This window comes from Chiloscyllium plagiosum, unplaced genomic scaffold (genome assembly GCF_037043375.1).
Source record: "Chiloscyllium plagiosum isolate Xiang-an unplaced genomic scaffold, Cpla_swu_hap1 HiC_scaffold_27, whole genome shotgun sequence".
Taxonomy (NCBI): domain Eukaryota; kingdom Metazoa; phylum Chordata; class Chondrichthyes; order Orectolobiformes; family Hemiscylliidae; genus Chiloscyllium; species Chiloscyllium plagiosum.
In genome coordinates, this window is record NW_028270165.1 from 91,908,558 (window position 1) to 91,931,464 (window position 22,907).

Consider the following 22,907-nt stretch of genomic DNA (forward strand, 5'->3'; position numbering starts at 1 on the left):
ATTCTCTGGTCAAGGAAGCAGTCGAGGCAGCTTCATTAAATACATTCCAGACACAGTTGGATGGGCTTTTGCATGGTACGGGAATGAAGGGGAGTTGGGACAATGCAGGGAGGAGGAGCTAAGACGATGGATAGATCAACCATGATCTTAATGAATGGCGGAGCAGGCTGGATGGGCCAAATGGCCTATTCCTGCTTCTATTGCTATGAAACTATAACCCTGTATTTCCCATGGCTAACCCACCTAACCTGCACGTCCCTGGACGCTCTGGTCAATTTAGCATGGCCAATCCAAATCAGGCCTGGTGAGCGGTGAGGTGATGTGGAAAATGAACATCAGTTTTGACCTCCCTTTTTACACCTTCCGGAAGAGTAAAACATTGAGACCCAACCCACAATCTCCCAGCCTGTCAACCATCCAGACACAGAGTGTAGTCATAGAAAGGAATCAAACAAGAAAAATGAAACCAAATTCAAAATAAATATGTGCTCGTGTTTAATGTTTGTTCATGAGGAAGTAAACCAGAAATAGGACTCTCCCAGGATTCTTATGGTGCCCTACTTGAGGAATTCTCTCTCCCTAACATCTAATATTAGTATCTGGATCAGTGGTGCTGGAAGAGCACAGCAATTCAGGCAGCACCCGAGGACAGGCAAAATCGACGTTTCGGGCAAAAGCCCTTCATCAGGAATAAAGGCAGAGAGCCTGAAGCGTGGAGAGATAAGCTAGAGGAGGGTGGGGGTGGGGAGAGAGTGGCATAGAGTACAATAGGTCAGTGGGGAAGGAGATGAAGGTGATAGGTCAGGGAGGAGAGGGTGGAGTGGATAGGTGGAAAAGGAGCTGGGCAGGTCGGACAAGTCCGGACAGGTCAGGGGATCGAGTTGCTGGAGGTTAGAAGCTAGGATGAGGTGGGGGAAGGGGAAATGAGGAAACTGTTGAAATCCACATTGATGCCCTGGGGTTGAAGTGTTCTGAGGCGGAAGATGAGGTGTTCTTCCTCCAGGCGTCTGGTGGTGAGGGAGCGGCGGTGGAGGAGGCCCAGCACCTCCATATCCTCAGCAGAGTGGGAGGGGGAGTTGAAATGTTGAGCCACTGGGCGATTTGGTTGATTGGTGCGGGTGTCTCGGAGATGTTCCCTAAAGCGCTGTGCTAGGAGGCGCCCAGTCTCCCCAATGTAGAGGAGACCGCATCGGGAGCAACGGATACAATAGATGATATTAGTGGATGTGCAGGTAAAACTTTGATGGATGTGGAAAGCTCCTTTGGGGCCTTGGATAGAGGTGAGGGAGGAGGTGTGGGCGCAGGTTTTACAGTTCCTGCGGTGGCAGGGGAAAGTGCCAGGATGGGAGGGTGGGTCGTAGGGGGGCGTGGACCTGACCAGGTAGTCACAGAGGGAACGGTCTTTGCGGAAGGCGGAGAGGGGTGGGGAGGGAAATATATCCCTGGTGGTGGGGTCTGTTTGGAGGAGGCGGAAATGTCGGCGGATGATTTGGTTTATGCGAAGGTTGGTAGGATGGAAGGTGAGCACCAGGGGCGTTCTGTCCTTGTTGTGGTTGGAGGGGTTGGGTCTGTGGGCGGAGGTGCGGGAAGTGGATGAGATGCGTTGGAGGGCATCTTTAACCACGTGGGAAGGGAAATTGCAGTCTCTAAAGAAGGAGGCCATCTGGTGTGTTCTATGGTGGAACCGCTCCTGGGAGCAGATACGGCGGAGGCAGAGGAATTGGGAATACGGGATGGCATTTTTGCAAGAGGTAGGGTGGGAAGAGGTGTAATCCAGGTAGCTGTGGGAGTCGGTGGGTTTGTAGAAGATGTCAGTGTCAAGTCGGTCGTCACTGATGGAGATGGAGAGGTCCAGGAAGGGGAGGGAGGTGTCAGAGATGGTCCAGGTAAATTTAAGGTCAGGGTGGAATGTGTTGGTGAAGTTGATGAATTGCTCAACCTCCTCGCGGGAGCACGAGGTGGCGCCAATGCAGTCATCAATGTAGCGGAGGAAGAGGTGGGGAGTGGTGCCGGTGTAATTACGGAAGATCAACTGCTCTACGTAGCCAACAAAGAGACAGGCATAGCTGGGGCCCATACGTGTGCCCATGGCTACCCCTTTGGTCTGGAGGAAGTGGGAGGATTCAAAGGAGAAATTGTTAAGGGTGAGGACCAGTTCGGCCAAACGAATGAGTGTGCCGGTGGAGGGGTACTGTTGGGAACGTCTGGAGAGGAAAAAACGGAGGGCTTGGAGGCCCTGGTCATGGCGGATGGAGGTGTAGAGGGATTGGATATCCATGGTGAAGATGAGGTGTTGGGGGCCGGGGAAACGGAAGTCTTGGAGGAGGTGGAGGGCGTGGGTGGTGTCTCGAACGTATGTTGGGAGTTCCTGGACTAGGGGGGGTTGGGCAGTGTCGAGGTAGGTAGAGATGAGTTCAGTGGGGCAGGAGCATGCTGAGACAATGGGTCGGCCAGGGTGGTCAGGCTTGTGGATCTTGGGAAGGAGGTAGAACCGGGCAGTGCGGGTTCCCGGACTATGAGGTTGGAAGCTGTGGGTGGGAGATCTCCTGAGGTGATGAGGTTCTGTATGGTCTGGGAGATGATGGTTTGGTGATGTGGGGTGGGGTCATGGTCAAGGGGGCGGTAGGAAGAGGTGTCCTCGAGTTGGCGTTTGGCTTCAGCGATGTAGAGGTCAGTGCGCCAGACTACCACTGCGCCCCCTTTGTCCGCTGGCTTGATGGTGAGGTCAGGATTGGAGCAGAGGGATTGGAGGGCTGCGCATTGTGAGGGTGAGAGGTTGGAGTGGGGGAGGGGGGTCGAGAGGTTGAGGCGGTTAATGTCCCGGCGGCAGTTGGAAATGAAGAGGTCGAGGGCAGGTAATAGGCCAGCGCGGGGTGTCCAGGTGGATGCAGTGTGTTGGAGGTGGGCGAAGGGGTCCTCGGAAGGTGGGCGGGAGTCCTGATTATGAAAGTAAGCTCGGAGGCGGAGGCGACGGAAGAATTGTTCGATGTCACGGCGTGTATTAAATTCATTGATGCGTGGACGGAGGGGGATGAAGGTGAGTCCTTTGCTGAGGACTGATCGTTCGTCCTCAGTGAGGGGGAGGTCTGGGGGGGTGGTGAAAACTCGGCAGGGCTGGGAGCTAGGAGCTGGTGTGGGTGTAGAGCTGGGAGTGGGGTCGGAGCCAGTACCTGGAGTGGGTGTGATGGTGGGGGGAATGGGGGTAGAGTCATGAGCAGGGGTAGTGTTCCCCTCGGGGTTCTGGGGGGTGGGGATAGTGACAGTGGGGTCTGTGGGGGGGCGTGTCAGCAGAATGCAGGTGAGTGGCGCTGGTGGGGTCGGAAGTGGTGGCAGACACGGCAGTAGGGGTGGGGGAAGTCACTGAGCGTGTGGCATCGGCGATGATGTGAGGGCTGGAAGTGGCTGTGGGAGTGGCCATGATGGGGGCAGAAGTGACATCATCAATCAGCGTGGGGGTGGTAGCTGCATCAGCTGCATGGCTAATGATGTTTCCGAGGCCAGGGGAATCTTCTGGAATGTTCAAGGAGCGCTGGTTATGGAGCTGGGTAGATAAAGGTTTGTTGTACTTACAGTTTTTGATGTTTGAGATGGATATTAGTACCCAGCTAAGATTTACAACAATATTTACATCAACAGAAATAAACCATCTGTTACAAAATAGTCATAGAAATATACAGCACGGAAATAGACTGTTTCTCTCTCTCATGTACACACGAGTCCATGGGGATGAGTTTGTATTTGCAGAATTATATTTGCAAATGCATTCTATTTTGCTCAAAAAGTGCACAATCTGCAGGCAGTCAATCCATGTAATATTTTATAAATTCCTACTTTGGAAATAGAACCAGTCTGATTCAAGATTGGGATACAGACAGGCCCTGACTTCACACGTTTAATGCATTGTCTGAGCGGAGATGTCACCTTTTGTTATAAAACTTTTAAGTTCTCTCAAGAAGGTGCCTTACAGGAAGTTTTGGGATTTGCATATTAATGATACCTGCAACCCATTCTGAAAGATGAAAGCCTTAACAAGCCAGGTTATATCATTTCAGTGGCAGGACATTGTCATGTTTTTCCATAAATTCTGTGCGTTCTGATCTTATACTCTGCAACCACCTGATGTTGGGCTATAACCTGGTGTTATGTGATGTTTAACTTTGTCCAGGTTAGGGTGGATTGGCCATGCTAAGTTGTCCCATAGTGCCCAGGGATGTGCAGGTTAGGGTGGATTGACAATGCTAAGTTGTCCCATAGTGCCCAGGGATGTGCAGGTTAGGGTGGATTGGCAATGCTAAGTTGTCCCATAGTGCCCAGGGATGTGCAGGTAAGGTGTATTACTCAGGGTTACATGTAGAGCAGTACGGGAATGGATGTGGGTGGGTTACCCTTCGGAGGGTCGGTGTGGACTCGTTGGGCCGAGTGACCTGCTTCCATACTTTGGGGATTCTCTGAAGAGAAGGGGTTCGTCCAAACTGTGCAGTGAAGCGCAGGCGCAGCGTTGGGCGGGCCGGAGCAGGCGCAGTGTGATGTGACCCGCTGTCGACTTCATCCCGCCCCCTCGTACGCCCCCTTGGCTCGCTCCGCCCCCTCGCACGCCCCCTTGACTCGCTCCGCCCCCTCGTACGCCCCCTTGACCCGCTCCGCCCCCTCGTACGCCCCCTTGACTCGCTCCGCCCCCTCGCTCCTTTAACGTCATGACGGGGAAGTGTCCCTGTCAGGTTTGAGTGGGAACTCCCTCCCTCTGGGCAGCTCTTCACCCTGGGAGGGAGAGGGGTGGGGGGGGGGAATCTGTTCACTTGTAGCAACTGGAGTGAATCCAGGGAGGGAGGAGACTCTGCAAACTCAGGTTTGTGTCTTAGTTACTCGGGTGGAAAGATAGAGATTGGGAAATGGGGATAGATATCTTTTATGTTTTACTTTTATCTTTTCTTTTCTACCCTGGACTGATAGTGGTGACCTTTTTAAAATCCCTTTTTACAGAGTATTTGAAGATCTGAAGTTGGGAGTTTCAAAATCAACAGATGAAGGGCTTATGCCCAAAACGTCGACTCTCCTGCTCCTCGGATGCTGTCTGACCTGCTGTGCTTTTCCATCACCGCACGTTTTGACTCTGACTCTCCAGCGTCTGCAGTCCTCACTTTGACGTCAATGTCTGACAGTCACTCAATCCATCGGGACCGCAACGGTTTCCAACTCTGATTCTGTCAGAAGGAGCAAAGCTTTTTGGTTCCTGTTTGAGTAGGTTTTCAGCATCAGTGGGACTGGATGAGAGACTCTACTGTTGCAGCACACTGAGTGTGGAACCTGAAACAGTTATACGGCCTGGAAAAAGGAATTCAGGGTGGGGTGGGGCTCCACACGTGTTTGTGTGTGGCTGAAGCTTCGACCATGAAGAAACCCGAGGAATCCCGCCCCGTAGAGAAACCATGGAAATGTGGCTTCTGTTTCCCATCTGCCCTAGAGTCTCATAGGCGCAGTCACACCGGGGAGAGGCTGTTCCCTTGTCCTGAATGCAGGAAGGGCTTCATCAATTCCTCCCACCTGCTGACACACCAGCAGGCTCACAATGGGGAGAGGCCATTCACCTGCCCCATATATGGTAAGCATTCAGTCAGGTGGGCAACTTGCGGAAACAAGAGCGGGTCCACATCAGAGAGAAGCCCTTCAGCTGCCCTGAGTGAGGGAAGAGCTTCACCTGCTCCTCCCACCTGCAGAGGCACCAGCGAGTTCACGTACCATCGCAGGGTGATTGAAGGAGCAACGGTTGAGTGCCATTATTGATTGGACTATCAACCCTGTTCCAGGGACTCTCGGGTTTGAATCCCACTGAGGCAGATGGTGGAATTGCAATTTGGTCAGAAATCTGGAGTTCAGAATCTAACGATGAAACCACTTTCGGGGGGTGGGGATGGAGAAACCCCCATCTGATAAACTCACGTCCTTTTTTTGGGAAGGAAACTGTCATTGTGGGAAAGAATTCACTCAGTTGTCCCAGCTGCATCCTTCACCTGGTCTGGCCAACACATGACTCCAGACCCACAGCAGTCTGGTTGATTCAACACTGCCCCTCCTGGTGAATGAGTGGGGAGAAAATTACTTGGAAACAGGGTATGGGTTGAAATTGGTGAGTGAGACAACACTTCCCACAGGTTAAGGCTGTACCAAGGATCCAATTACAAAGGGACAACTTGGTGGTGACTAATAGTAAAGGCGTTGGGGGGAGTGTGTGCACTTTGAGCTTGAGCTGTTTAAAAAATATAACCTACTTTTTCTACACCTTTTTGTTGGGGGGATCTGAAGCTGTAACTTACCGCCGGGCTCAGACCCTTATTGAAAGCTTTGAGCTCCAAGAGGTTTTTGTTTTAAAGCTGCTCATTTCTTGTAGCCTCCTGCACTAAGTTTCCAGTGTAGTGTATCAGATGAAGCAGTGAATAAGAAGCTAGTAGTGTTAGAAATGGTAAATTTTTTGTGAGTGCATCATTTCATTAGCATTGTAAAGTTTACTGGCAGCACCAGGAGGTGTGGGCTGTGTTCACTAGAAACGATGTGGAAGTGCTGGTGTTGGAGTGGGGTGGATAAAGTTAAAAATCTCTCAACGCCAGGTTATAGTCCAACAGGTTTGTTTGGAAGCACAAGCTTTCAGTGCTGCTCCTTCATTAGGTGGTTATGGAGAATAAGATCATGATCATAGAATTTATAGTCAAAGCAGTCAAGTGTCATGGAGATGTGATTCATTAAACAATTTTAGATTAAATATTTCATTGTTTAGAATTGGCTTCTGTTCTTTGGTGTGTTAATCCCAGAATGTAATTTAACTGCAGAGCTTTTCTCACAAGCATGTCAGTCTGACTCGACATTGGGACCCAGACAGAATTCACACCTATTGTCAGAAAACCTCTGCATTTAAATGACGTTCTGAAACGGCTGATCTTAAACATTGAGAATAGCTACAGTGATATATTCAGAAACATCGTTGAAGTTTGAAAGCATGTTCAATTTTTTTTTACAAGAGCCGCTGAAATCTTTCCGAAACTTGCACTAAAAAATGTGCAGTGAGGCCACAGCTCAGGACATGCTGGAAGGGGTGTATGGCTTATTCCTTGTTTTGTGAAATTGGTTCCAACTATGTAGAAATAGTCACAGAGCGGGAAATAAACCCTTCAGTCCATGCTGACCAGATATCCTAAATTAATGTAGTGACGCATTTGCCCCATACCCCATAAATTCTTCCTTTTCGTATACCCATCCCGATGCCTTTTAAATGTTGTAATTGTACCAGCCATCACCACTTCCTCTGGCAGCTCATTCCATACACGCACCACCCTCTGTGTTAAAAGGTTGCCCCTTAGGTCCCTCCTAAATCTTTCTGGTCTCACCCTAAATCTATGCCCTCTAGTTCTGAACTCTCCCTACCGTGGGGAAAAGACATAAAAGTTGAGTAGCCATTAAAATGCAAAAAGAATACAATGTTGAGCCACAGGAGGAATAAAAAATTGTGACTTTTGAACTCCTATTAGCATTTGGACACTTAAAAGCTGTCAGTAACACCAGCATCTCCACAGGGAATACTGCGCATGATCTTCGGTGTCAGCAAGCACTGCACGTGCTTCTCGCTGACCGCAGAAAGGGCGGGCGACCTTCTTTTGACGAACCAATAGGACGCCCTGGAGGACCGGAAGGGGACGGGTCCTCCTGCCAATCAGAGCCGCCGTATTGTCTGAATGCGGAAGTTGGACCTTGAACTTCTGCTGCTGCTCCTCTCTCTCTCTGAATGAAGATTGAACTTTACTCCCAGACTGCAACTTTTTTTCCTCCATACGATATCTGAGAGTATGGCCCTTTTTTCTCGCCCATTTCTTTTTCATTCTGGGGTTCAATTGGTGACTTGCAGCAACTGAAAGGAATGAGAGTGAATTCAGGGAGGGGACACTTGGGCAATGTTGGTCCAGGTCTGTGTCTCAATTGGCAACATATGGCAACTGCAGTACCACCGTGTGGAGTTATAGCCTTTGTTGTGATTAAGAAAATGCACAAAGGAGGTGCATTATTTAAATGGTGATACATTGGGATGTGGAGAAAGTGAGGACTGCAGATCAGTCGAAAAGTGTGGTGCTGAAAAAGCACAGCAAGTCAGGCAGCACCTGAGGAGCAAGAGAGTTGATGTTTCAGGTATGAGGCCTTCTTCAGGAATGATGTGTGGATGGACAAATGGGTCTCAGCGTCCTCCTACACCAGTTGTCAGACAGGTGCAGCAAGCAATCAGCAAGGCAAGTGGTATATTAGCAAGTGGAATTGAGTTCAGAAGTGGGGATGCCTTCCTGCAGTTAGATTAGATTACTTACAGTATGGAAACAGGCCCTTCAGCCCAATAAGTCCACACTGACCTGCTGAAGCGCAACCCACCCAGACCCATTCCCCTACATTTACCCCTTCACCTAACACTACGGGCAATTTAGCATTGCAAATTCACCTAACCTGCACATTTTTGTACTGTGGGAAGAAACCCACGCAGACACTGGGAGAACGTGCAAACTCCACACAGTCACCTGTGGCGGGAGTTGAACCTGGGTCTCTGGCGCTGTGAGGCAGCAGTGCTAGCCACTGTGACGCCCACATTAGGGGGTTATTGAATGTATTCAAGGCTGAGCTCATCTGATTTCTGAACAGCAATGAAGTGGATGGTTATGGGGGAAGGCAAGAAAATGATTTTAAAACGAGTACATAACTGTTCAAGTCAGACAGCACAGAAACACGATTAGAGTGGTGCTGGAAAAGCACAGCAGGTCAAGCAGCGTCCGAGAAGCAGGAAAATCGACGTTTTGGGCAGGAGTCCCTCCTGCCCGAAATGTTGATTTTCCTGCTCCTCGGATGCTGCCTGACCTGCTGTGCTTTTCCAGCACCACACTAATCGTGGCTCTGATCTCCAGCATCTGCAGTTCTCACTTTTGCCGAGCACAGAAACAGACCCTTCAGCCCAACTAGTCTATGCTGACTATATTCGCAAACTAAACTAGTCCTACCTGCCTGTGTTTGGCCCATATCCCTTCGAACCTTTCCTATTCATGTACATCTCCAAATGTATTTTAAATGTTCACCTCACCTATACCCCTCATGATTTTATAAACCTCTGTAAGGTCACCTGTGCTCCAGTGAAAGTAGTCCCAGCCTCTGCACCGCTCTGTAGGGAGATCCATATCCATTTGTGATCTGTTCAATGCTGGTGCAGGCTTGAAAGACCAAATAGCCTACTCCTGCTCCCAATTCTCACTCTGTGTCCAGAACAGCAAGAGACCATCAGACAGAGGAGCAGAAACACGACCTCCCAACTCCTGTACCCCTGGAGGGCAAAAAGAGGACGTAGCTTTGGCAAATATGGTGAAGGAGAATCCAAAGGGTTTTTACGAATACATTAAGGGCAAAAGGGTAACCAGGGAGAGAATAGGGCCCCTCCAAGATCAGCAAGGTGGCCTTTCTGTGGAGCCGCAGGAGATGGGGAGCGATACTAAACGAGTATTTTGCATCAGTGTTTTCTGTGGAGAAGGACATGGAAGATATAGAATGTAGTCAAATAGATGGTGACATCTTGAAAAATGTTCATATTACAGAGGATGTGGTGCTGGATGTCTTGAAACGCATAAATCCCCAGGACCTGATGATGTGTACCCTAGAACTCTGTGGGAAGTGAGGGAAGTGGCTGAGATATTTGTATCATTGATAGTCACAGGTGAGGTGCCAGAAGACTGAGGTTGGCTAACGTGGTGCCACTGTTTAAGAAGGGCAGTAAGGACAAGCCAAGGAACTATAGACCAATAATCCTGATGTCGGTGGTGGGCAAGTTGTTGGAAGGAATCCTGAGGGACAGTATTTACACATTTGGAAAGGCAAGGACTGATTAGGGATAGTCAACATGGCTTTGCGCGTGGGAAATCATGTCTCACAAACTTGATTGAGTTTTTCTGAAGAAGTAACAAAGAGGATTGATGAGGATAGAGCGGTGGACGTGATCTATGTGGACTTCAGTAAGGTGTTCGAGGTTCGATCTCATGGAACACAAGGAGGACTTGCTCAAAGGTAGAAGACAGAGGGTGGTGGTGGAGGGTAGATTTTCAGACGTGAGGACTGTGACCAGTGGAGTGCCACAAGGATCGGTGCTGGGTTCACTACTTTTCATAATTTACATAAATTATTTTGATGTGAACATAGGAGGTATAGTTAGTGAGTTTGCAGATGACACCAAAATTGGAGGTGTAGTGGACAGCGAGCAAGGTTACCTCAGATTTACAACAGGATCTTGATCAGATGGGCCAATGGCTGAGGAGTGGCAGATGGAGTTCAATTTCGATAAACGTGAGGGGCTGCATTTTGGAAAAGCAAATCAGAGCAGGACTTATACATTTAATGGTAAGGTCCAGGGGAGTGTTGCTGAACAAAGAGACCTTGGAGTGCGGTTCATAGCTCCTTTAAAAGTGGTAGATAGGATAGTGAAGAAGGTATGCTTTCCTTTATTGGTCAGAGCGTTGAGTACAGGAGTTGGGAGGTTATGTTTCAGCTGTATCACACCTCAGTTAGGTCACTTGTGGAATATTGCGTGCAATTCTGGTCTCCTTCCTTTTGGAAGGGTGTTGTGAAACTTGAAAGGGTTCAGAAAAGATGAACAAGGATATTGCCAGAGTTGGAGGATTTGAGCGAGAGGGAGAGGCTGAAGAGGATGGAGCTGTTTTCTCTGGAGCATCAGAGGCTAAGGGGTAACTGTGTAGAAGTTTATAAAATCATGGACAGGGTAAATTAGACAGTCTTTTCCTGGGGCATGGGAGTTGAGAACTAGAGGACATTAGTTTAGTGTGAGGGGGCAAAGATGTAAAGTCCCCCACCATAACCACCATATTATTCTTACTGATAACTGAAATCTCCTTACAAATCTGTTTCTCAATTTCCCGCTGACTCTTAGGGGGGTATATAATACCATCCCAATAAGGTGATTATCCCTCTCTTATTTCAGTTCCACCCAAATAACTTTCCTGGATGTATTCCCAAGAATATTCTGCTTAAATACAGCTGGAATACCAACCCTTATCAAAAACACCACTCCCCACCTCGCTTGCCCCCTTTTCTACCCTTCCTATAGCATTTGTATTGTGGAACATTAAGCTGCCAGTCCTGTCCATCCCTGAGCCACGTTTCTGTGATTGCTGTCATATCCCATGCCCTGACTTCATCTGCATTTCATGTTCGGCCTCTTGTATTGAAGTAAATTCAGTTTACCTCCTGAGCAGCTCTTGCAAATCTCCCTGTCAGTATATTCGTCCTCTTCCAATTCAGGTGCAATTCGTCCTTCTTGTACAGGTCACTTCTACCCCAGAAGAGATTCCAACAATCCAAAAATGTGAGCCCTTCTCCCCTGCACAAGCTCCTCAGTCATCCATTCATCTTCTCTATCCTCCTATTCCTACCCTCACTAGCTCATAGCACCGAGAGTAACCCAGATATTACGACCCTTGAGAACCTTCTTATTTCAATTCCTGCCTAATTTTCTTTGACCCTTCAGAATCTCATCTTTTTCCCTTCCGATGTCGTCGGTTCCAGTGTGTACAATGACCACCTGCTTGTCCCTCTCCCCTTTCGGAACATTCTGTATCCTCTCTGAGACATCCTTGATCCTGGCATGAGGGAGGCAACACACCATTCTGATTATTCGCTGCTGGCTGCAGAAATGTCTGTCTGTGCATCTGACTAGAGGGTCCCCTGTCACAATCGAACACTTGGACACCAGCATACCCCTCATTACATTTGAGCCTGTCTCAATACCAGAAACTTGGCTGTTCATGCTACGTTCCCCTGGGAGTCCATCACCCCATACATTTTCCAAAACAGCATACTTGTTTGAAACGGGGATAGCCACAGAAGATTCCTGCACTACCTGTTTACCTCACCTACCTTTCCTGGTGTTGCTTCATCTATCTGACTATGTATCTGCAACTTTTCTCCTTTCCTATAACTATCTATCAAACCCCCTAGCTCTTGTAAATTCCTCATTGCCTCGAACTGTCGCTCCAACAGATCCAGTCGATCTGATAGGATTCGTGACCAAGAACACTTGCTGCAGGCAATCCTCAGTAACGTGGAAACTCTCCCTAATCTCCCATTTCCGACAGGAAGGGCAGACCGCTATACTTTGCTCATCCAAAATCTACACACCCAGAAGATAACACTGTCTATTTGCTCTTAAAAAAGAAGTGCTCCAGGCTAAGTTAGCACTTATCACTTATACTTTTGAAATTTAATCAGGAGACATTTTAATAAAACATTATAATCCAGAAAGAACCCATTCTGCTCACTTCTGAACAGGCTGAAAATTGAATAAAAAAAACTACGTTCGAACCCAAAAGAAACCCAACCTTCAGGTGGCTGGGGGCGGGCACAACTATCGCCCCGCCCCCTATTGTATCCGAATTCTCGGAGGACTCCTCCAACCACGCCCCATGAACTGACGATGACGTCACTCATCAGGACCTCGCCCCTATACGAGCCGGCGCATGCGCGGTGTAGCTCCCGCAGCGGGATGACGTCAGTGTTACTGATGGCGCCGGCGGCCGAAGGAACAAGGACAGAAACCGCTGGAAAAGGCTGAGCAGGTCCTTCTTTAGAACACGGACAGGTCTCAGAAACATCCCTCGGGAGGTCGCCAGGCCCCGGCGCCAAGACCTGGCTCCTGCCCCCGGGGAGAGGAGATGGTGAGACAGGGTAGGATTGGGAACCGCGGGAGGCTGGGGTGGGGGAGGGGAGTATATAAACTCCTCGGGGGAGGCCTGAGGCCTCCAATAAAAGGCCCAGTGTTTATTTCACCGGCGAAGGACCCCTCGGGTCGCCCGGGCAACCGGCGGCCATCTTTGTGAGGGTCAGGCGGAATTTGCCTTTGCTCCCTGGAGCGCCTGGCCGCCATCTTTGTGAAGGACAGGTGGCGGTTGGCTTTGGGCCGGCATCGCAGACATCTTGGTGAAGGCACCGTCCGCTGTCATTTCCGGGAGAGGATTCCAACCTCGGGGCAGCCTTTGTGTCAACTCGAATTTCCTCATTTCACTCTGGGAGGCTTGGCCCTGAGCTTGGTCTGTGTGCCCTTAAAACAGGAAAAGGAAGTGGGAGAGAGGTCCAGGGAAAAAACACTTAGATGGGCTGTGAATTTGAGGTGAATTAATGTGATAATCTGTGGCACTGGAACAGAATGTGGGTGCTTCCAAGATTGCAGTGACCAGGAGAGCATTGACGTGTTGATGTTAGTTTCAGTTTGTAGACAAGAGAAAAGGGCGAACAACAGGAATTCACTTTGGAATTAAATTGCCATTGTCCAACAGAACCACAGCCACTTCTACAATATTGTGTCTCCCTCCTATTGGAAGCATGTTGTAAACATGAAAGGGTTCGGAAAAGATTTGCTAGGATGTTGCCAGGGCTGGAGGATTTGTGCTACAGAAAGAGGCTGAACAGTCTGGGGCTGTTTTCACTGGAGCATCGGAGGCTGAAGTGTGACCTTTATAGAGGTTTATAAAATCATGAAGAGCATGGATAGGGTAAATAGGCAAGGTCTTTTCCCTGGGGTGGGGGAGTCCAGAATGGGTGGGTAATTGGTTCAGGGTGGGGGAGAGGGGCAGATGTAAAACTGACCAAAAGGGCAATGTATTCACCCGGAGGATGGTACGTGTAAGGAATTAGCTTCCAGAGGAAGTGGTGGAGGCTGGTACAATTACAACATTTAAAAAGGCATCTGAATGGGTATATGAATAGGAAGGGTTTAAAGGAATATGGGCTAATGCTGGCAAATGGGATTTGATTCATTTGGAATATAGACAATAGGTGCAGGAGGAGGCCATTCTGCCCTTCAAGCCTGCACCACCATTCACCATTGCTGGTCATCCTTAATCAGTATCCTGTTCCTGCCTTATCTCCATAACCCTTGATTCCACTGTCCTTGAGAGCTCTATCCACCTCTTTCTTAAATGAATCCAGAGACTGGACCTCCCCTGCCCTCTGGGACAGAGCATTCCACACAGCCACCACTCTCTAGGTGAAGAAGTTTCTCTTCATCTCTGTCCTAAATGGTCGACCCTGTATTTTTAAGCTGTGTCCTCTGGTTCAGCACTCACCCATCAGCGGAAACATGTTTCCTGCCTCCAGAGTGTCCAATCCTTTAATAATCTTATGTCTCAATCAGATTCCCTCTCAGTCTTCTAAACTCAAGGGTATACAAGCCCAGTTGCTCCAGTCTTTCAGCGTAAGGTAGTCCCGCCATTCCAGGAATTGACCTCGTGAACCTATGTTGCACTCCCTCAATAGCCAGAATGTCTTTCCTCAAATTTGGAGACCAGAACTGCACACAATACTCCAGGTGTGGTCTCACCAGGGCCCTGGACAGCTGCAGAAGAACCTCTTTGCTTCTATACTCAATCCCTCTTGTTATGAAGGCCAGCATGCTATTAGCCTTCTTCACTACCTGCTGTACCTGCATGCTTACCTTCATTGACTGGTGTACAAGAACACCCAGATCTCTTTGTACTGTTTGGTACAAGCGTGTTGGACCAAAGGATGTTTCTCTGCTGTATGTCTCTATGACCCTGGCTTTCCAACGATGTTTGCCACGTCTGTATGTTGAGTTTTTCTCTGGTGTCGGTGTTAATGTCTTGATGTCTCATTTTGCTCCCCCCTTCCCGGGGTCATTAACCATTTTGTGTCTGGTCCTTCCTCAAGAAGCTGCATTCCCGATTCACCCTGAATTGACACACTTTTCTTTGCTTCCCAAAATCAGACCTGCTCACTCTCAGCAGGATCCCAGTGTTGTGAAAGATATTCACTTCCAAGTGGAGGTATCCAAAATGCAGAGAGATGTCAGTCTTGAAGTTTTTGCTTTTCAGCCCCTGGCAGATCCTTCAGGAGAATTAGTTAGAGCGGAGTGAGATGGTGTTTTCAGTTTTGTGGAATTAAAAAACGTATTCCGTAGAAAGTAGAATTGCTTGTTCAGAATTTCTACCCTGGACTGACAGTGATGACCTTTGTAATCTCTTTTTACAGAGTATTTGAAGATTTGATGACGGAAGTTTCAAGATCAACAGATGAAGGGCTTATGCCCGAAACGTTGACTTTCCTGCTCCTCGGATGCTGCCTGACCTGCTGTGCTTTTCCAGCGCTGCACTTTTCGACTCTGACTCTCCAGTGTCTACAGTCTTCACTTTGATGTCAATGTCTGACAGTCACTCAGTCCATCAGGACCGCAACGGTTTACAACTGTGAGTCTGTGAGAAGGAGGAAAGCTTTTTGGTTCCCGTTTGAGTACGTTTTCAGCATCAGTGGGACTGGATGAGAGACCCAAATGTTGCAGCGCACAAATGAGGAGCGTGTAGCAGCTATACAGCCTGGAAAGAGGAATTCACGACATGTTTGTGTGCGGCTGAAGCTTTGGCCATGGAGAAACCCGAGGAATCCCGACCCGTGGAGAAACCATGGAAGTGTGGTGACTGTGGGAAAGGTTTCCGTGCTCCGTCTGCCCTGGAGATTCATCGGCGCAGTCACACCGGGGAGAGGCCGTTCTCCTGCCGTGACTGCAGGAAGGCCTTCAGCAATTCCTCCGCCCTGCAGGCCCACCAGCAGGTCCACACGGGGGAGAGGCCGTTCCCCTGCACTGAGTGCGGGAAGATCTATAGCAATTCCTCCATCCTGCTGAAGCACCTGCGGGTCCACACGGGGGAGAGGCCCTTCAGCTGCCCTGAGTGCGGAAAGACCTTTACGCAGGCGTCTATCCTGCTGACCCATCGGCGGATCCACACTGGGGAGAGGCCGTTCTCCTGCCCCGAGTGCGGGAAGGGATTCAGTCAGGTGGGCAACTTGCGTACGCACCAGCGGGTCCACACTGGGGAGAAGCCCTTCACCTGCCCTGAATGTGGGAAGGCCTTCAGCTATTCCTCGGACCTGCTGAAGCATCAGCGCGTCCACACCGGGGAGAGGCCCTTCAGTTGCCCCGAGTGCGGGAAGGGCTTCAGCGATTCCTCCGACCTGCTGAAGCACCAGCGCGTCCACACGGGGCAGAAGCCCTTCAGCTGCCCCGAGTGTGGGAAGGCCTTCAGCGATTCCTCTGCCCTGGTGAAGCACCGGCGAGTCCACACGGGGGAGAGGCCCTTCAGCTGCCCCGAGTGTGGGAAAAGCTTTGCCCGGGCCTCCAACCTGCTGACCCACCGGCGGATCCACACGGGGGAGAGGCCCTTCAGCTGCCCCGAATGCGGGAAGGGCTTCACCCGCTCCTCCCACCTCCGGAGCCACCAGCGAGTTCATGTGCCATCGCAGGGGGATTGAAGGAGTGACGGTCGAGTGCCATTATCCACTGGACTATCAACCCAGTTCCAGGGATCCCGAGTTCGATTCCCACCGCGACAGATGGTGGAATGGGAATTTGGTCAGAAATCTGGAGTTCAGAATCTAACGGTGAAACCATTGTCGGTGGGGTGGGGGTGGAAGAAAACCCCCATCTCATTCACTCAGTCGTCCCAGCTGCACCCTTTACCCGGTCTGGCCTGTACGTGACTCCAGACCCACAGCAGTGCGGCTGATGTCCGCCCCCCTCCCCCCTCAAAAAGCCCCTGGCAAATGAGCGGGGAGAAACACAGGGAATGGGTTGAAATTGCTGAGTGAGGCAATACTTCCTCCAGGTTACGGTTGTACCAAGGATCCGATTACAAAGAGACAACTCCATGCTGACCAATATTAAAGGGGGGGCGGGGGGGTGTGATCTCTGTGTGCACTTTGATCTTGAGGTGTTTTTTTAAAAATCTGCTATGTTTTCTTTGCCTGTTTGCTGGGGAGAATCTGACGCTGTAACAAAGTTGGGTCACAATAAAAGGTACCTGGACTAACCACCAGGCTCAGACTCTCATTGAAAGCTTTGAGCTCCAAGAGGTTTTTGTTTTAAAGCTGCTCATTCCTTTCAGCCTCCTGCACTAAGTTTCCAATGTTGTGTATCAGATGGAGCAGTGAATGAGCAGCCAGTATCGTTAGAATTTTTTCAGGAGTGCAGAGTGCGCCATGTCATCGGCATTGTTAGGTTTCCTGGCAGCACCAGGAGCTGTGGGCTGTGTTCACTGGAAACGATGTGGAAGTGCTGGTGTTGGACTGGAGTGGATAAAGTGAAAAAATCACACAGCACCAGGTTATCATCCAACAGATTTATTTGGAAGCACTAGCTTTTGGAGTGCTGCTCCTTCATCAGGTAGCTATGGAGCAGGAACATCCAGCAACCGATCACAGTGTCATACTACTGATAGGATATATTGAACAAATCAAGATTGTGGTTTAGTCTTTCATCTTCTCGAATGGGTTGCGGGTTTTGGTTCATTAATATGTAAAGCTTAGAAGTACTTTTGAGTCACATTCTTGAGATGACTTAAGGTTTTATAAAAAATCAGTGATATCTCAGCTCAGTACATGAAGGATGTGAGGTTTGACTCTGTCTGTATCCCAATCTTGAATCAGACTGGTTCCATTTCCAAAGTAGGAATTTATAAGATATTACATGGATTGACTGCCTGCAGACTGTGTGCTTTTTTTGATCAAAATTGAATGTATCTGCAAATGCAAATTTACCCCATAGACCTGTGTGTGTCTGTGCATGCATCAGAGAGTGTGTGTATGCATGTGACTGTGTGTGAGAGTTTGCCCAAGAGTATATGTTTGCCTGTGTGCATGCTTGGTAATGTATGAGTCTGATGGAGTATAAGCCTGAGAGTGTTGGGTGGTGTGTGTCTGTGCCTGAGAGAGAGCGTGTGTATGAGAGAGGTATAGATAAAAGTGAGGAATTGCATTTTGCTTTAAAAAAAAGGGAAGGACTTGTAGCAGTTACTGGCGGGGCCCTGGGTTATGTTGTAGAACAGAGACGTGGGGCTGTGGTTCAGGTACATAGTTCTTTGAAAGTTGCATCACTGGTAGACAGAGTCGTTAAGAGTTGATTAGCCCACTTGCCTTCATTGTTCACACCGTTGAATCTTGGAGTTGGGACATCATTTTGAAATTGTACAGGATGTTGGTGAGGCCACTTTTAGAACACTGAGTACAGTTCTGGTCGCCCTGTTATAGGAAGAATACTATTAGAGAAGGTTCGGTAAAGATATACCAGGATGTTGTCAGGACTGAAGGGTTTGAGTTATAAGGAGAGGCTGAGACTTTATTCACTGGAGTGGAGGAGGTTGAGGGGTGACCTTATTGAGATTTGTAAAATCATGAGGGGTGTTGGCAAGGTGAGTAGCAAAAATAGTGAGGAGCATGTTTGGTTATGTCGAGTCCTAAATAAATAAATATTGGCTCTACCGTTTCTTTTTCTCCTATTGGCATTTGGACACTTAAATTTGTCAGTAATTGCAGCATTGCCACAGAGTGTACAGCGCATGCTCCTCGGTGTCAGCAAGAACGGCGCATGCTCCTAGCTGTCCGCTGCAACGGGGCGCGACCTTCTTTAGAAGCTAATGGGGAGCCTTGGAGGACCGGAAGTAGGGTAGTCCTCCTGCCAATGAGAACATCCTCTATTGTCTGAATGCGGAAGTTGTCCCATGAGCTTCTGAAGCTGCTGCACCTCTCTCCCTGAAAGAAGATTGAGCTTCACTCCAGACTACAACTTCCTTCCTCTGTTTAACATTGTGAGTACCGCACTCTCTTTTCCATTTCTTTATTTCATTGTGGGCTTCGATTGTTGACTCGCAGCAACTGAATGTAAAGACAGTGAATCCAGGGAGGAGCAGACTCAGGAAATGTTGATCCAGATCAGTGTCTCAATTGGCAAAAACAGTCCCACAGTGTGAAGTTATAGCCTTTGCTGTGGGGGGAAAAAACAGCAGAAAGGAAGTGCATTGTTTAAATGGTGATATATTGGGATGTGGGGAAAGTGAGGACTGCAGGTGTTGAAGATCAGAGTCAAAATGTGTGGCAGCTTCCAAGGAGCAGGAGAGTCAACGTTTCGGGCCCGAGCCCTTCATTGGGAATGCCGTGTGGATGTACAAAGGGGCCTCAGCGTCCTCCGACACCAGTCACTGCCTGTTGTGAGACAGGTGCAGCAAGCAATCAGCAAGGCAAGTGTTATATTAGCAAGAGGAATTGAGTTCAGAAGTGGGGATGCCTTCCTGCTGTTCGGGGGTGGGTGGGGGTTGTCATTAAATATATTCAAGGCTGAACTCCTCTGAGTTTTGAACAACAAAGAGGTGGATGTTTCTGGGGGAAGGCAAGAAAATGGTTTCAAGACCAGTATAGAACAGTTACAGAGTCAGACAGCACAGAAACAGACCCTTCAGCCCAACTAGTCCGTGCTGACTATGTTCACAAACTAAACTAGTCTCACCTGCCTGTGTTTGGCTAATATCCCTCTGAACCTTTCCTATTCATGTCCTTATCCAAACATCTTATAAACGTTGTTACTGTACCTGCATCCACCATTTCCTCTGGACATTCATTCCAAACACAAACCACTCTCTCAAAGGAAAAAGGTGCTCCTCATATCTATCTTAAAATCTTTCTCCTCGCACCTTAAAAATTTGCTCCTAATCTTGAAACGACACCTGTCATTCACCTCATCTATGGTTTTATAATTCTCTATAATGTTGCATCTCAACCTCCTGTGTTCCACTGAAAACATCCCAGCCTATCCACCTAGATGTAGGTAGATTAATATCTAGTTATGATCTGTTCAAAGCTGGTGCAGGCTCGAAAGACCAACTGACCTACTCCTGCTCCCAACTCTCTTACTATGTCCAGGACAGTAAGGGACTATAGGACAGGAGCAGACATTTGGCCATTCACCACATCAGGTCTGCTCATACCATTCAATTGTGGCTGATCAGTTTGTCAACCCCATTCACCTGCTTTCTCCCAATACCTCTCGATCCCCTTGATACTCAAGAACCTATCTATTTCAGTTTTAAATATCCTCAGTGACCTGGCCTCCACAGCCTTCTGTGTGAAGGAATTCCATAGATTCACCACTCTCTGGCTGAAGTTTTTTCTTTTCTCCATTCTAAAAGGCCCTCTGGTCCTAGTCTCTCTTACCAATTGAAACATCTGTCCAATGTCCAGGTCGTTCAGTATTATGTACGTTTCAATTAGATCCCCCCCCCCCCCGGTGAGTGTAGGCCTGTTAATCAGCATGAACCAGACCCTTCAGGATGAGGTACAGCAGGGATTAGGTTCAGCAAACTGAGAATGGAGGGAGAGTGTGTGGGATGGAGATTTTCAGCCTCTCTGGAATAAGGGAGGAAAAAGCGATAAATCAGAACTGATCGGATGGGCTGATCGGCCAAAGAGTGGCAGGTGGAGTTTAATTTAGAGAAATGTGAGGTTTGCATTTTGGTCAAGCAATCCAGGCAAGACTTACACAGTTAAGGGGAGTGTTGCAGAACAAAGAGACCTTGGTATGTTTTCCTTTATTGGTCAGAGCATTGAGTACAGGATTTGGGAAGTCCTGTTGCTGTTGTGCAGGACATGTGGTTAGGCCACTTTTGGAATACTGCATTCAGTTCTGGTCTCCCTGCAATAGGAAAGATGTTGTGAAACTTTGAAAGGGGTGGGAAAACTTTTATAAGGCTTGTTGGCAGAGTTGGAACGTTTGAGGTACAGGGAGAGGCTGATAGGCCAGGGATATTTTCCCTGGAGCATCAGAGGTTGAGGGGTGACCTTATAAAAATATATAAGGGGCATGGATCAGGGCAAGGTCTTTTCCCCAGGATAGGGGAGTCCAGAACTAGAAGAACATCGGTTTAAGATGAATGGGGAAAGGGAAGTGAGTAGAAACTTTTTCACGCAGAGGGTGGTGGATGTATGGAACCTGCTGCCAGAGGAAGTCGTGGAGGCTGGCATAATGACACAATATAAAAGGCATCTGTCTATATGAATAGCAAGGGTTCAGAGGGATATGGGCCAAATGCTGGCAAATGGAACTACGTTAATTTAGGATGTCTGGCTGGCATCTGTCTAGGTTAGGGTGGATTAGCCATAGGATGTTCAGGTTATGTGCATTAGTAAGGGTTAAATGCAGAGCAATAGGGGTTTGGGAATGGGTGTGGGTGGGTTACCCTTCGGAGGGTCGGTGTGGACTCCCTGGGCCGAGTGGCCTGCTTCCACACGATGGAGCTTCTCGGAAGGGAAGATGTTTTGCAAACTGCGCAGGCGCACTGCGGACCAGACGGCCGCCGTCCGGAGCAGGGCTCAGAGGGATATGGGCCAAGTGCTGGCAAATGGGACTAGATTAATTTCGGATATCTGGTCAGCACCAAAGAGTTTGATCCAAGTGTCTGTTTCTATGCTGTATATCTGTGACTCTTGCTTTCCACAAACATTTGCCACGTCTTTACGTTCAGTTTCTCTCTGGTGTCTATGTTAATACCTTGATGTCTCACTTTGCTCCCCCGCTTCCCGGGGACGTTAACCATTTTGTGTCTGGGTCTTCTTCAAGAAGCTGCATTGCAGGTTCACCCTGAATTGACACTCTTCCCAACTGCCCCAAGTGTGGGAAAGCCTTCAGGAATTCCTCAAACCTGCTCAGGCACCAGCGGCTCCACACTGGGCAAAGGCCCTTCAGCTGCCCTGAGTGCGGGAAGGCTTTTGTCTGGGCCTCCCACCTCCTGACCCACCAGCGGGTCCACACGGGGCAGAGGCCCTTCAGCTGTCCTGAGTGTGGGAAGAGATTTACCCAGGCCTCCAACTTGCTGACCCACCAGCGGGTCCACACAGAGGAAAGGCCGTTCAGCTGCCCCGAGTGCTGGAAAGGCTTCACCTGCTCCTCCCACCTGCGGAGGCACCAGGTGGAGAGAAACTTACTTGGAGACAAGGTATGGGTTGAAATTGGTGAGTGAGGCAGTATTTCCTTTGGGTTACGGCTGTAGCAAGGAACCAATTACAAAGGGACAACTCTGTGCTGACCAATAGTAGAGGAAGAGAGGCGGAGGGGGGTGGCAGTGTGAGCGCTTTGACCTTGAGCTGCTTATTTAAAAAAAAAGCAACTTTTTCTATGTCTTTTTGGTGAGGGGGGTGCGGGGGTGGAATCTGAAGCTGTAACAAAGTTGGGTCACAATAAAGGTTACCTGAACTTACTTACTGCAAGACTCAGGCTCTCATTGAAAGTTTTGAGCTCCAAGAGGTTTCAGTTTTAAAGCTGCTCATTTTTTGCAACCTCCTGTACTGAGTTCCCAATGTTGTGTATCAGATGGAGCAGTGAATGAGGAGCTAGTATTGTTAGAAATTGTAAATTTTTTGTGAGTGCAGGTACTGCATCGTTTCATCGGCATTGTAAAGTTTCCTGGCAGCACCAGGAGGTGTGGGCTGTGTTCACTAGATACGCGTATCTTTACAATTAAGAATACCTAAAATGATATATTCAGAAACATAGCTGAAGTCTGAAAGCATGTTAAATTTAAGAGCTGTTGAAACCTTTCTGAAACTTGCACTGAATTATATGCAGTTTAACCACAGCTCAGGACAGGTTGGAAGGGGTGAATGGCCTGTTCCTAGTCTTGTGATATTGGTTCTGACTATGTAGAAATAGAGTCATAGTGTTGTACAGCATGGAAACAAGCCCTTCAGTCCACGCCGACCAGATATTCTAACTTAACCTAGTGACCCATTTGCCAGAATTTGGCCAATGTCCCTCTAAACCCTTCCTATTCATATCCCCATCCAGATGCCTTTTTAAATGCTGTAATTATATCGGCCTTCACCACTTCCTCTGGCAGCTCATTCCATAAACGCACCACCCTCCGCGTGAAAAGGTTGCCCCTTAGGTCCCTCACAAATCTTCCACCCCCCCCCCCACCCTAAATCTATGCCCTCTAGTTCTGGACTCCCCCCTACCCCCAAACCTGGGGAAAAGAGATACAAAAGTTCATTTTCTCCCCCCA

The 22,907-nt window shown here is 48.8% G+C and overlaps 2 protein-coding genes across 3 annotated transcripts in view; both read left to right on the forward strand.

The window, feature by feature from the left end:
* Positions 1-22,907, forward strand: part of LOC148145014 (uncharacterized) — a 119,059-nt gene that overhangs the window by 75,699 nt on the left and 20,453 nt on the right.
* LOC148145017 (uncharacterized) lies at positions 12,574-16,893 on the forward strand. Of its 2 annotated transcripts, none has more exons than XM_087975605.1 (2): positions 12,574-12,731; positions 15,061-16,893. In XM_087975605.1, the coding sequence occupies exon 2, from the start codon at positions 15,451-15,453 to the stop codon at positions 16,333-16,335; it is 885 nt and encodes a 294-aa protein (XP_087831731.1). In that variant the 5' UTR covers positions 12,574-12,731; positions 15,061-15,450; the 3' UTR covers positions 16,336-16,893. The 2 variants fall into 2 exon arrangements, with proteins under 2 accessions (XP_087831731.1, XP_087831732.1); XM_087975606.1 differs by having other exon boundaries at positions 12,594-12,741.

Bases quoted from the DNA above. Each gene is read 5' to 3' on its own strand.
- LOC148145017 (XM_087975605.1), top strand. From the start codon at position 15,451: ATGGAGAAACCCGAGGAATCCCGACCCGTGGAGAAACCATGGAAGTGT.